At 41.7% G+C, this 13,032-nt stretch overlaps 1 protein-coding gene across 4 annotated transcripts in view; it reads left to right on the top strand.

Annotated features, from left to right (window-relative positions):
• The window catches only part of LOC111875692 (hexokinase type 2), a 121,431-nt gene that overhangs the window by 39,340 nt on the left and 69,059 nt on the right, over nt 1-13,032 (top strand). The window contains exon 1 of one of the 4 annotated variants that reach the window (XM_023872136.2): nt 11,415-11,507. The exons of the other annotated variants lie outside the window; for them this stretch is intronic. Within the exon in view, the coding sequence (XP_023727904.1) occupies nt 11,478-11,507 (30 nt within the window). The 5' untranslated portion in view covers nt 11,415-11,477. Of the gene's footprint in view, nt 1-11,414; nt 11,508-13,032 lie in introns of those variants that run through there. 4 annotated transcript variants of the gene reach the window in all.

Consider the following 13,032-nt stretch of genomic DNA (forward strand, 5'->3'; position numbering starts at 1 on the left):
ACTACTCACTTTTATCAAGGGCCGAGGTCAAGGAAGGTGGGGCTGTATTTCTACTTCCCCCTCCCTTGTATGTTTTCTTGGCATAGTGCTTAATTGATAAAGCACAGAAACAATTATACCTTTTACTTTTCCTCAGCATAGAATTCTTCAGAGTCCGGACGTATAAGACAGGTTTTCTTTACTTCACTTTCGTTTGTAACAAATTCAACCTAAAGAAAGCCCTTTGTAATATCTTAGGCTATCGACGTTCGCGAGTTCGAATCAGATTCGGGGCTTAGATATGTGTCCTCTTCTTTTTCCTTCTGTATTCTGTGAGGGGAGAGGTGTTGCAATGGACTGATCACCCCTGTAAACATTTTCATCTCTTCTTTCAGTAGTGTTTCTAAAATATCTATGTACACAGGATTGTATCTCAGTAGACATATCTCTTCATAACCACCGCTCTGAGAACCTCAGATCCTACACGGCGCTGTATCTCAGTAGACATATCTCTTCATAACCACCGCTGTGTGAACCTCAGATCCTACACAGCGCTATATCTCAGTAGACATAGCTCTTCATAACCACCGCTGTGAGAACCTCAGATCCTACACAGCGCTATATCTCAGTAGACATATCTCTTCATAACCACCGCTGTGATAACCTCAGATCCTACACGGTGCTATATCTCAGTAGACATATCTCTTCATAACCACCGCTGTGAGAACCTCAGGTCCACACTGCACATTGACTATAGTCACGTTGTGTTACGCGGATATGACACCGTGACTTGATACTGAAGGAAGAACACAGACTGAGAATGTTTGAGAACAAACGTCGAGGGAGAACATCTGGATCTAAGAGGATGAAAGTAGTAGTGACCTGGAAAACCGCATAAGAAGGCATTTAATAATTTATAATAAGCTTCATCAAAAAATATGAAGATAATGATAAGATTGAGAATGAGATAAGCGAAAATGTAGCAAGAATTAGTGGAGTGAAAAATGCATACAGAATCACAGTATGAAAACCTGAAGAAAAGAGGGAACACATTTTTAACCTTGGCACAGTTTATTAGTATCCCATACGTGGTTTGAATTACGTAACGTAAGGATTAAGACATACATAACCTCTCATTATGCGTTCACGTGAGTATTTCTTGCAAATCACACCTCAAAACGACTTGCTGCAGGTAATTTCCTTCATCCGTGACACAGGACCGTGTACCTGGCTGGAAACCACAGTTTGTCATGCGCAGTAATTTAACAGCAGCTCAGCTGCCCTTGAGCTGGAGGTAGGGAGATTTTTCGTTGCTGCAACCTTAATGAGGAGGTGTGAAGTAGAGCATAATGTGTGAGGTACTTAACACCTTGGCACGTTACACTAAATTGCTATGTATTGGTTGTGGAAGGTAATGTGCAAGTCAGTGTAGCCATGCAGCTATAACTGCACTTGTGATTATTTCACTGTTTTTAACAATTATCTTTGCAAATTTTCTGAAGGGACGTGAGTCTAATCTCCACACATTCTTAACCGACTTAGAGGGGCATTTCCTCTTCACAAGTGGAGAATATTTGATCCCTAGAAAAGTGAAGTAATTGGGGAATAGAGAAAATTGCATGATATTTGTACTCTTCAGTAAAATATGATTACCAGAGATCAAATTGCAATGATACATAAATTCAGCCTTGGTATTCCATCTCATATGACAGTTTGTGCTCAAATGGCTACATGCGCATATTTAGTTTTTAAAAATTTCCCGAGAGAGGACCCTTAGACCTCCCGGTGTACCTTTAGTTCAGAACTACAGCGAACTAAACTACAGGTATTCGATCCCGGGTCTGGTCAAGTGGGATTTGTGGTGGACAAAGTGGCGCTGGAGCAGGTTTTCTCCGAGTACTTCGGTTTACTCTGCCAATCTTCATTCCACCAATTGCTCCACAATCACCCTCACCTGGGGCTGGTACAATAGGCCAGAATTGGCCACAGTGCAAGGGACTTAGTCCCACCCCACTAGCAAAAAAAAACACAGGTAACGGATAATAGGACGGGGAAAACTGGTATATAAGGCACAAACTGCTGCTCGTACTTGTAGTCGATACTCCCCATGTGTCGATAGTTCTACCCTAATCGATCCTCCCGTAGTTCCCCGTCCTAGTCGATCCTTCCTCTTGTCGATAGTTCTCTCACTCTGCCGCGCCGTGCCAGCACCGCACACTCGCCCCCCGCTGTGCTTCATGCTACGCTTCTCTACCTACATCTGGGCAATCTAGAGAGGTTATGGTCGCACTGTGCAACTAATTTCATGAATTACAGATACAGTAGCTATTAGTTATTTTATTCCAGTTCCTGACTTCTGACACCGCTCACTCAAACTGCAGTTCTCGTAGTCTGTTGATGTACCTATGTATGTATGTATGTAATGGAAGTTCACCATTTCCGATAATCTGATACAACACGAAAATGTTAACACTGTATCATCCATTATCAGACATCTTAATGTAAATTTTATTGCGCATGGAGTGTGTCAATAGAGGCCGATAAACTTCCAGCAACTGCTTTATCACACTTTGATATAGGTATTAAGCAAGACGACAAATGTGTTTTATTGCAATGTTAAGTCAACATGTAAACGTTGTCCCATGAAGGCGTATGGGGGAGTGGATATATAGATCCACGTTTTCTTGACCTCGGCACTGGTTGGAGGTGAGTGGTCAGCTTCACACCCCGGCCGCTTTACCTTCGGGGAATGAGCTCCCGGTACCCATATAGGAGACTGGATGGGCCCCATAGCCGGAGTGGACGACGTGGAGAATTTCCTTAATAAATGCTGGATAGCGTTGGTTCGCTTCCTGACAAAACAAGAGTAGGGATATTTCTCTCCGCCCTTGTGTTCACAAGTCTCCCTATCCAAAGGGTGCTTCGGGATCTTGGAGTGGAAAACGGCAGGGGCGTGAAATCGACTACACAATTCAATCTAAGCTCGAAGTTTAGAAAGAATGCTGCTTTATTTCCGCTTGCCGTGTCTTCGTGGAATGATGTATAAAGAGAGGAAGAGATTTTTATGATTTCTTCATAATATCAAACTTCACTCCCTGTTTGATATTAACAGTCCGCCTTCACGGAGCCGATTAACGTAGCGGAAGCATGACTGACTTGCAGTCTAGAGGCATCCCAATCGAGCATGTATCAAGCGAACAGGTTTCTGATAACAGTTTTCTTTTTATACTTCTCCTCTGTCTCTTCAGATCAGAGTTCACAAATTCACGATCCGCGGACCATCAGTAGTCCGCGCAAATATTTCAAGTGGCCTGCTTCCATCTTCAAAGTCAAGGTCGTACATTTATGTACATATAAACATATGCTTTGCCTAGCAGAACCTTTCTGTTATACGTATTCATTGTGAAAGTTACGAGGTGTAACTGTTGACTGAATTCCACTCTCATTTCATTCAGAATTCTTAAAATGTTTCGTTTAATATTCGTGGTATTGAGGTTATCCCTTTCTAAGGGACCAACTCAGCAGGTGTCTTCCCTCCCTCACCTGAGGACGGAAACAGATCTAGTCTTCAAATTGTTGTTTTCTAGTTTCTAGAATACCGGACGATGGTAAGTTTGGGAACACCTACTTGCGACGAATGCCTGGAAAGTACTTGGTCGCTTCCTACACAATCAATTCTACTTTACTTTGTATAGCCGTTCCCTAATACCGAGCGTGAGTGAATGACCACTGTAGTAAACAAGCCGTTGTTAGATAACACAGATAAATCCGACCTCTTGTTGCTGTGACGCACGAAATGAATTTAGTCGTAAGTCAGCTGCGGGGTGCTGAGTGTCTGATATATTTTTTGTACTATCACGGGATTCGAACTTCGAATCATGATCTGCTAGTTCCTGTTCCGCCACGAGCAGGCACGCCCATGGGAAGCTACACCGAAGTCCAGAGGTAAGAAGTTGCCTTGAGATAAAGAATGTCAATGACAAGTGTCCGTTAGCTCATAATCACGTCGACGCTATGACGGTTAGCAGTGTTGGGTAATTTGAATGCTGGTATGGGAATGGTGCCAGCTAAAACTTGCAACACAGTTGAAGAAACTATAGTAGGATTCGAATCTCCTGACATTTAGCTGGAGCCACTGATGAGTTACCGCCATGCTGTCAGCACTCAGCAGTAAGAGTCATGTATCCTAATAGAAGAATTTAACCTTTTAAAGCTTAGGTGTCATTACATGTACCACCTGCTTTAACATACTAAAACTCTGCATGCTACCAACAGGCTATATTTGTGTGTTCCATATGGTTCTTCCTAAACTGCATTAACTGGGTGAACTTCGCAGCACAGACATTATGTGTTTCCTGTGAGGTACGAATTGAGCTTTTACAGTTGTTTATAAGAAAATTCTTTCTTTATCCCCACGTGGAGGCGGGTTCCAATATGTCCACCATAGCCCTGAGAGTCGCAGGAGACGACGAAAAGAAGCCCAGTGCCTGGGGGTATAACTAGGTCACCCTCTTCCTGATGAATATAAATGCAGGGACCTAGCCCTCCAGGTTGGGGGAATTTCGAATCTGACACAATAAAATATGGTCATGAGTTCCTCAGGACTCGGACCCGAGAATTAATGCGCTGGCGAGGACCAGCATCAATTGTAAACGGCATACCCGTCCTCTCGATAGAGAGGGCGCCCGACATCACCAAACCCACAACTTTCAGTAATAAAAATCTGCTCTTGGGCCCCAGATGGGGGCATGTCACCAAGATAGACTGGCGGGATGACCGTTGGTGGTAACATAACTTTGACTCTGATTCTGACTCTGACTCTGACTTCGTTCTTTAAAGGATCAATGTATGCGTACTCGTACAGAGAAGATTAATCGAACATACCTTAATGCCCATCTTTAATGGGAACAGCTATTTGAGTCGTCTGCGCCATCATAGTCATTTCTCTCCTGTTCTGTCTTCATTCTAAAATGACTAAAATCTGTATTCGTCATATATGTCGATGAATTCTAAATAATAAAACTTTTCAGGATTCATCCTACGTCGCACTCAAACACGCGAATTACGCCAATCCTCTTTTATGTGAGCATTCTTCCTACATACATTTGTGTTAAGTGTTCTGTGTTGTGTTTTGCAGAATTAAATTAATTGACCTTGGAAGAAACTACAGCTGCTACCGATGATGATGATGGAGGGGAAATGCACAAAGATAGAGGATTAACATTTAAGAGCATACCAGAAATTTTAGAGAAAGCTGATAAAATGTTTGATTATTTTAAAGATAAATATAATTGTTATGAATGAGCACCAAAGTCTGAGCGGGGAGTAAAGAATTTTCTTTAACCTTGTCAGACAATATTAAGTGACAAGCTACGTGGAAGGGAGCAAACAACCCTTTATTCCTTCTTAAAAAGCCAGTTAAAAAGTCAGTCATGGGAGAGGAGACTAATGACCCTCAGCCAGGATTCTGTGGTCTCCAGTCATCTGTTATGGGGGACGATGATGAGATGGCCGTAGATAATCCGCTTAGTTTCTCTGCCTCTCCTTCATTTTCCGACTAACCTTTCCCCATACATCTTCATGACGTAGTGCTTAATTAATTAAGCACAGGGACAACTTCACCTTCTTACCACAAAACAGCTCCCAACCCCATCCATTAGGCAAGCCTGACTGCTTTCTATGTGACAGTAAGGAAAAGGTATTGTGACGTGCTGCCTGAAAGCCGAACTATATGACATCCATCACCACGCAACGGACATGAGAACGCATGCTACATAGGAAACTGCCTATCCAACAGAGGCAGAATTGTTGAATTCCCACGGCAAAGGATAGACCAGCTAATAAATATTCCAGCTGACAGCGAAACTGTCAGCTGGAATATTTATTGGCGGGGTCGAATACCTCCACCGTGACCCTGCGAGTCGTAGGAGGCGACGAAAAGGGAAGTCTCAAATCTGAGACATTAAAATATGGTAGCGAGCCCCAATTGACTCGGACCAGAGGAAGACTGCGCTGGCAAGGATCAGCAGCATATACAAAAGGCAGACCCGTCCTCTCGTCAGAGAGGGCGTCCCACAAAAATAAGTAAACAGTAATAAATATCTGGTCATGAGTCCCAGATGACGCTCGACATCAAAACTTACTGACTGACTGACCGTCAGTCGCAATGTGACCTGGACTTGGGCCAAGTCAGTTTAGATTCGACGAGAGCTAAGAAGAGATTTCTGATCCAACGAGAGCTGAGGATCAGATTCAACTAGTGATCCGAGAAGAACGAAGGACGAAGACACTCCACCGAGTATAGCGGTGCAAGAGAGTGTAACAGTTGAAGAGGAAACGTCTGTAGGCGTTGTAAGTGAGAGTGGTTATAATTTTGAGTGTAAACAGGCAATTGTCCAACAAACATATTCTCTAATCCGAGACCCACACAAATTTCTTGCCGCGTTACCTAGGAAACACGCCACAGTATGTTAGATTAAATTTTGTCACGGTAAAAGTACGTATATAAATGATTCTTTTGCATATGTTTTTCCATAGGTATCAGTGTTATTTTTGGTGTCATAAACACATTTAAATTGTATTCCTTTGTTTTTCTTGGAATCGGTGTAGCGACTGGCTACCGACTGGACTACCGAGCGGTCGGAGTTCGATTCTTGGTAGGGTCGAGAATTTTCTCTACTTCACGTCGTCCAGACCGACTCTGGGACCCACAGATCCAATAGATATCGGGAACTCTTGCCCGGGGTGTACAACTGCCGGAGCGTGAAGCTGACCAACTCCATCTAATGCCGAATTCTGGAATGGTGGAACTACGTGTATCTCCCCTTCCACAAGAGTATTCATGAAGTGGTGAATAACATATTAAGTGCAGGGGCAGCTTGGACATCCATGTTCTCTCCTCAGAGTTAGACCATGTTTCACTGCCATGCAGAACGCAGAATTATAATTCTATATATTTTAATCTTTGCTTTTGTAGGTGGAGGTTGGTAGACAAACGATTTAGTTACAATGAAAAGTTTAAAATCTGAGATGCGTTTCTCTCATAGGAATGATCTCTGTTCCATGACTACCAGGAAAGATGGTTGAAACAAACCGTATACCCGCCTCTCTTGAACAGGATTGACTCGTTAAAATAAAACTGCTGTAAGTATATATATATATATACACGTTTACCGTTAACTAAAAATCGACAAAACGGATTCAACTTTGCTACATTGTCTGGAGTTCCTTTGATCTTAAGAGGCAGTCTGTGGGCGGAACGACCAGTCTTAGATTTCCGATAGAGGTAGAGTTTTCTTCTTATTATTCTTATTCATTTATCGCCTTGTATTACCACTGTTTGATCCCTCCAGCGGTTGATGCAATCAGATCTACAATGAGGTCCGTCCTTGGGGGTTAGGCAGACAAAGAATTATGCTGACTCCTCACTTTCATCTAATGATAAGGTGGACATTTATCGTCACGTCCTCCATACTCCTCAATGGTGAAGTGTTTCGTCACGAGGAGACTTAGTTGTTACCTTTTTGGAAGAAACAGTTGTAACTATTGAGATGCGTTTGTTCAGTTTGCGTTCGATAAGTCTTCGTCAGTGTGGCAGAGCAAAAGCTAATTGCATTTTCAAGGGAAAGCTGCGTTCATTTAGCGAAATAGTCCATAAGACGAGATGAGGGTTACAGAGATGTGGGAACGCAACAATCGTGTGCAAATAAGAAATAAGGGGGTTAAAAAATATTAGAAGTCCGTGTCACAAAGTCTTTGTTGGAAAGTTGATTACCTTTCATACTGCCATCTTCAGAACAAACTTCTGTCACATAGATGGAGGTAGTACAGTCCTTTGAACCGTTTGTAACTACTCAGCAACTCCAGAAGACTACAGTAGAGACATCTACTGTCATGAATCTCGGAACTTCATTATTGTGTTCAAAACTGTCCACTCTTGTGGCCCAGACTCTGAGCCGGATGAATCCAGTCTGCATTTTCATACCTTAAGATCCATTTTAATATTATCCTTCTATCTGAGACAAGATGTCTGCCATGAAATTTTACGGACCATATTTTGTGAGCAGTTATTATTACTCATTCACATGCTACATACGACGTTCATAACAGCCGTCAGTTCTGACGAGTACAGGTCTTGAAACTACTGTTTATGCAGTTTTCTCTGTCTCCATAGATACAGCGTATAAAGAATTTACATTCTCCTCGTTCTTTTCATAAATTTCTTATTAAATATGAGTCTCACTTGTGGGTCCTCCCCTGAGGGAAATGCTGATGTCATGCATCACAACATAAGATCCCAATACAACAGAAAACTGAAAACGCAACTGGCCTGGTGACTCGCACGTGGGCCATTTCATCTCCCGCTATTGATTTTCATGACGTCACAACTTACGTCACAGCGTCTGCCTCCTATTGAACGGGGCACGAATTGAAGTTTTCATTTTTTCTACACTCTGGCAGTGTAGAGTGGTGTGGAGGGATTTGTCTCCGCACTGCACAAGGCTGCCTCCCTGACCCGATCAATGCGCGCGACACAACGGTACGAGGTCGTCGTCTTTACATGAGCTACAGAAAATGAACGCGTAATCGGGATTTCGGCCTGTCATTTTCCGTCCGCATGTTGATATATGAAACTGCCAATGAAATCCAGCACACTAAATGAGGCGGGGTCTACATCAAACGTTTTAAGAGAATTAGATTTTTGTTCTGTACGTGTGTAAAACTCCTCGGGGGTAAAGCGGCCGGGGCTTAAAGCTGACCAATCACCTCCAGCTAGTGCTGAGGTCAAGAAAACTTGGGTCTATACATCTACTCCCCCATACCTCTTAACGGTATAGTACTTAATTAGTTAAGCACAGGGACAACTTTACCTTTAGGTTTGTAAAACTTGGTCTCTCACCGTAAGGCAAAGACACAGACTGAAGGTATTTTGAGGACATGATTCTGAGTAGACTCTTTGGACCTAAGAAAGACGACATAATAGAAGAATGGAGAAAATTTCATCGTCAATAGGCCTGCTCTTCGTCAAATATTATCACGGTGATGAAATCAAGGAACATGAAACTGAAGACATGTAGCATGCATGTGGGAGATGAGAAATTCAGAGAGAATTTTAGTCAGAAAAATTGAAAGGATGAACCAATTGGGACACTTTGACATAGATCGAAGAATAAAATAAAATATGAGGATGTGGAATAGATTAAGCAGGCTCAGGATAGGGTCTTTAGGGAGAATAATAACGAACCTTCCTTCTGGTTCTATGAAAAGCGTGGATTTCTTGAGCAGCTGAGAGACTATCAGGTTCTCAAGGAGGACTTTGCTCAATGAATTTAATTAGGTTCATTATTGCCTGTGTTTACGTGAGGCTCAAGTTGTACTTTTTTTTTCAAAACGGCTTATCGTAAAGAAAGTTGGTAGGTCTACATCGATGTTATAACTTAATTTGAGATATTTTTCAATATGCTGTAGTTTTAACGAGGAATAATTTAAAATTAGTATCCCTCAATATCAGACACACAGACTACTTATCTCTAAATTAGCAATTTTCAACTCTTATTTTTGCCGCGAACCTATACCATACGCTGAGCAAGAAAATAGTACATTTTAATGTTGTTACCTCACTTCAGATTAGAAAACCGGCGCTATCTAAAACTGACCGGTTCCCGATGACTAGAATCTGAAATGTGTGATTTGAGGTCCTTATGACGTCGAATATGTAGACAAGGTTTTCTGACATGGCGCCAGAATCCGAGAAGACCGTAATCTTCACTGACTCCATTGTTTGATGAAGGACGATGTGACTGATCTCTTCTTTATTGGCGTTATCAAGTAGGCCCTTATGTTGTTCCGCGTTTGAACTTCAGTTTCTCCCACAAGAGTTCAGCACAAGGTGAATATGACAAAACAAGTGAAATTGATTTGTGTCTGCAATAAATATACACCAACATTATAGAAAGAATACATATTGTAACATGTACACGTATATCCGATGTTAGGGAAGAGCTGGGTAAACACGTTCCCGCGATGAAAAATTCTTGTCCAACAATAGGAAAAGGGCTTTCCACTGTTAGGCAACAAGCAGTAAACAAGATTCCTTAACAGTAGAGGCCGTGTTTTCTATGTGGTCCGTGCAGAGCCTATATAAGAAGCAGTGAAGACTTTTCGAAAGGATTCGTCTGGAAGACATCGTTCTAGACAGTTCAGTAGTTGATGTGTTAACCTTGAGAGTGTTATAATTGTTTGTGCGTCATAGATATAGCAATCTCGAAAGTGCAATAACGAATTGTATTTACGACACGTGAAGTTATCGAATAAATCGAGATATCAAATCCGGAACCCGTTATTTACTGTCGCGTTGTCAGGATAAACGCGACAATATGTAAAAGCAATGGATTTTTAAATGTATATTATCTTACTGTCTTGTACATAGTTGGCTGCTAGATCTGGGTTCGGATATTCCACATCGTGACAATCTTCAGTAACTGGTTCAGCCAGCTGACTTAACTTAGTAACTTCTGAAGTTGAGTCTTTAGAAGCCAACAGTCCCCTTCATCAAGGAATTCCCCTCCTGTATTTACAAGATCCCTATACAGCAGATTTCTGTTCACACCCTGGTGTTCTACTTCTTCATCAAACACTATCCAACGTATTTAGTTTATTACTGATCTCCGATCTACACCTAGGTCTTCCTAGTGGTGTCTTCCCCTGATATTTCATGATTCTGTTAACACAGAGCCCGCTATTGGTCTCTGTCTTTTACCAGTTGAATTCAGTCCCAACCCTCACAATCTATTTCATTACTATTTTTATATTATATTTCCATATACGTCTAGACTAAATTCAGAGAATAGCCTGACATGAACGTTCTGTGAATTAAATTTTGTTTTGTTACTGTTACTTCCAAATGTTTGAACTTGACTTCATTTTCAAAGACTCTGTTAGCTATCTTTATATTATGAATTTGTCCTCCGTTCTGATGAGATACGAACTTAGTTTCCTCTGCGTTTCTTTCTAGATCAAAGTCTGAGGTAGAGTTTCTGTGTTTTCCTTTATAGCATGTATGTTTCTGCCAAATAAATTAATATCATCAGCAATGATAAGAAGCTGATGTGTGCCATCCAGTCACTTAAATTAGTAAACATTTCAAATTTCAGTGAACCTCGCAGTGGACTCAGATAATCTTTGGCATGAATTATAGTCGGACATCAGCACAAAAAATATGAATATCAGCTCAGTATATTTCAATTATCATTTTTGTTCGCCCTCAGCACGTACCTTATAGTGAACGTAACTCACGAAGGCTCCGAAGCGATCGATCTGTATATATATATATATATATTGGGGCATTTCCGACGTGTGGTCTATGACATGACGTCACACCAGACCGGAGGTGTGGCTCACACTTGCGCAGTTCATCCCTGGCTACAAGCAAGGTGACCCCAATACAGACCTGCGACAGTATAACACGGCATATAACAGGTGTAGTGTCGAGTGACGCCATGAGGCACACAACGGATCTGCGAGACGAAGTAAGTACAGACGTGTGACCTCCATCAGTTAAGTTTCAGTGACACACGCAATATTTCTATTAACCTCTACGTAAGTTTGTATCCGGTTGCGTCAGACAATGTCTGGTTAGCTCTTCTCGCATGCCTTGCCACATAGATCTGATAAGATAAGTGAGCACCGTATTCGCCCGAATGTAAGATGATGGTTCGCTACTTATCGTTGGAAAAGTGGGAGATGAAATTCTGAGGCAGCAGAACATCTCATTGTGACGAATGTTTTCATGACAGGTAGTACCCAGCACTCGTTTTTGGTGCGGATACCGGTATCGCGAGTACATGTAGACAGTTTATCTGTATGTGTTATTTCAGAAAGAACTATATTACAGTATACAGCAATGCTTCGTAACCATTTCCTGTACACATATAGTGTGTTTTGTTATGTCTCTCATTGATAATGATTATGATGATGATGAAGAAGACAACAACAACAACAAACCCCCTGAATGTATGACGAGGGCGCACCATATAAAATGGCAACTGCAACGCAACCGCAATTTCCGAGAAGTGTTGCCGATTTCAAAAGCAGGCAACTGGTTTCCAGAATAGCGCACGCTCAGGAATCAGATGTTTGAATAGTTGCTCACATCATCTTACGTGGGTATGTTCGTCCGGCGTAATGCACGGTTGTGTACTTTAATTTCGTGTACTTGCCTTCTGCAGTGGAAGATGAAACAGTATTACTGATCCTGTCATAATATTGTGGTAGCTGAGATTGGTTCAGACGGCGTGAGAAGAGAGGACGACGACCATAAGGAAAATATTGGGATGTTAATTAATTTATTTTAATTAAGGTCAATTTATTTTAATCAGGAAATATTGCGTTCATACGCGATATGAAATTTTTACATAGAGTGCAACTATTTTACCAAGTTAGAAGGCATCTGATGATGGACGTATAGAGCCGAACCATGTAATGTGGAATAAGGGTGACCATATAATAAGTTTCATTTAAGCAGGAAATATATGTGAAATAGATGATATATTAATGCAAAAGGAGGCTTAAATCCAATATCAGGAGAAGAAAGCATTGGGTGCATCTGTTCTTCATAACAATTTAAACTCAGGTGCTTATATATTTTCGAAAGAACTTGACAAGGATCCAGCATGAGAAATTCTTTCCCAAGCCAAATCAATTTTGTCCTGCCTAGCAAAGTCTGGGTGGCGTTTGTCATATATACCAGGGTCCTGCTCAGTTAACTGCACAAAAACAAAATTAGCAGCTTCGTCAACCTATCGTGCCATCTAAAGAAACAAATGAATCACTGAAGCGCGTTAGAGAACAGGTGATACTAGGAAACTAAGCGACAACTGTGAGAAGACTGGCTTGCTCAGTTGCCTGGGAGTTGAGTTTCTCAGTCTTTCCGCGAGTTGCGTTGCCGTTTCCTCAATTTGCACGGCTCCATTCAGTAACATGCGTTCAACTCAGGCTGATAACAGTTCTCGGAAATTGCGGTTGCGTTGCGGTTGTCAGCTTCCTTGTTGTGCC

The sequence above is a fragment of the Cryptotermes secundus genome, unplaced genomic scaffold (assembly GCF_002891405.2).
Source record: "Cryptotermes secundus unplaced genomic scaffold, Csec_1.0 scaffold478, whole genome shotgun sequence".
Lineage (NCBI taxonomy): Eukaryota > Metazoa > Arthropoda > Insecta > Blattodea > Kalotermitidae > Cryptotermes > Cryptotermes secundus.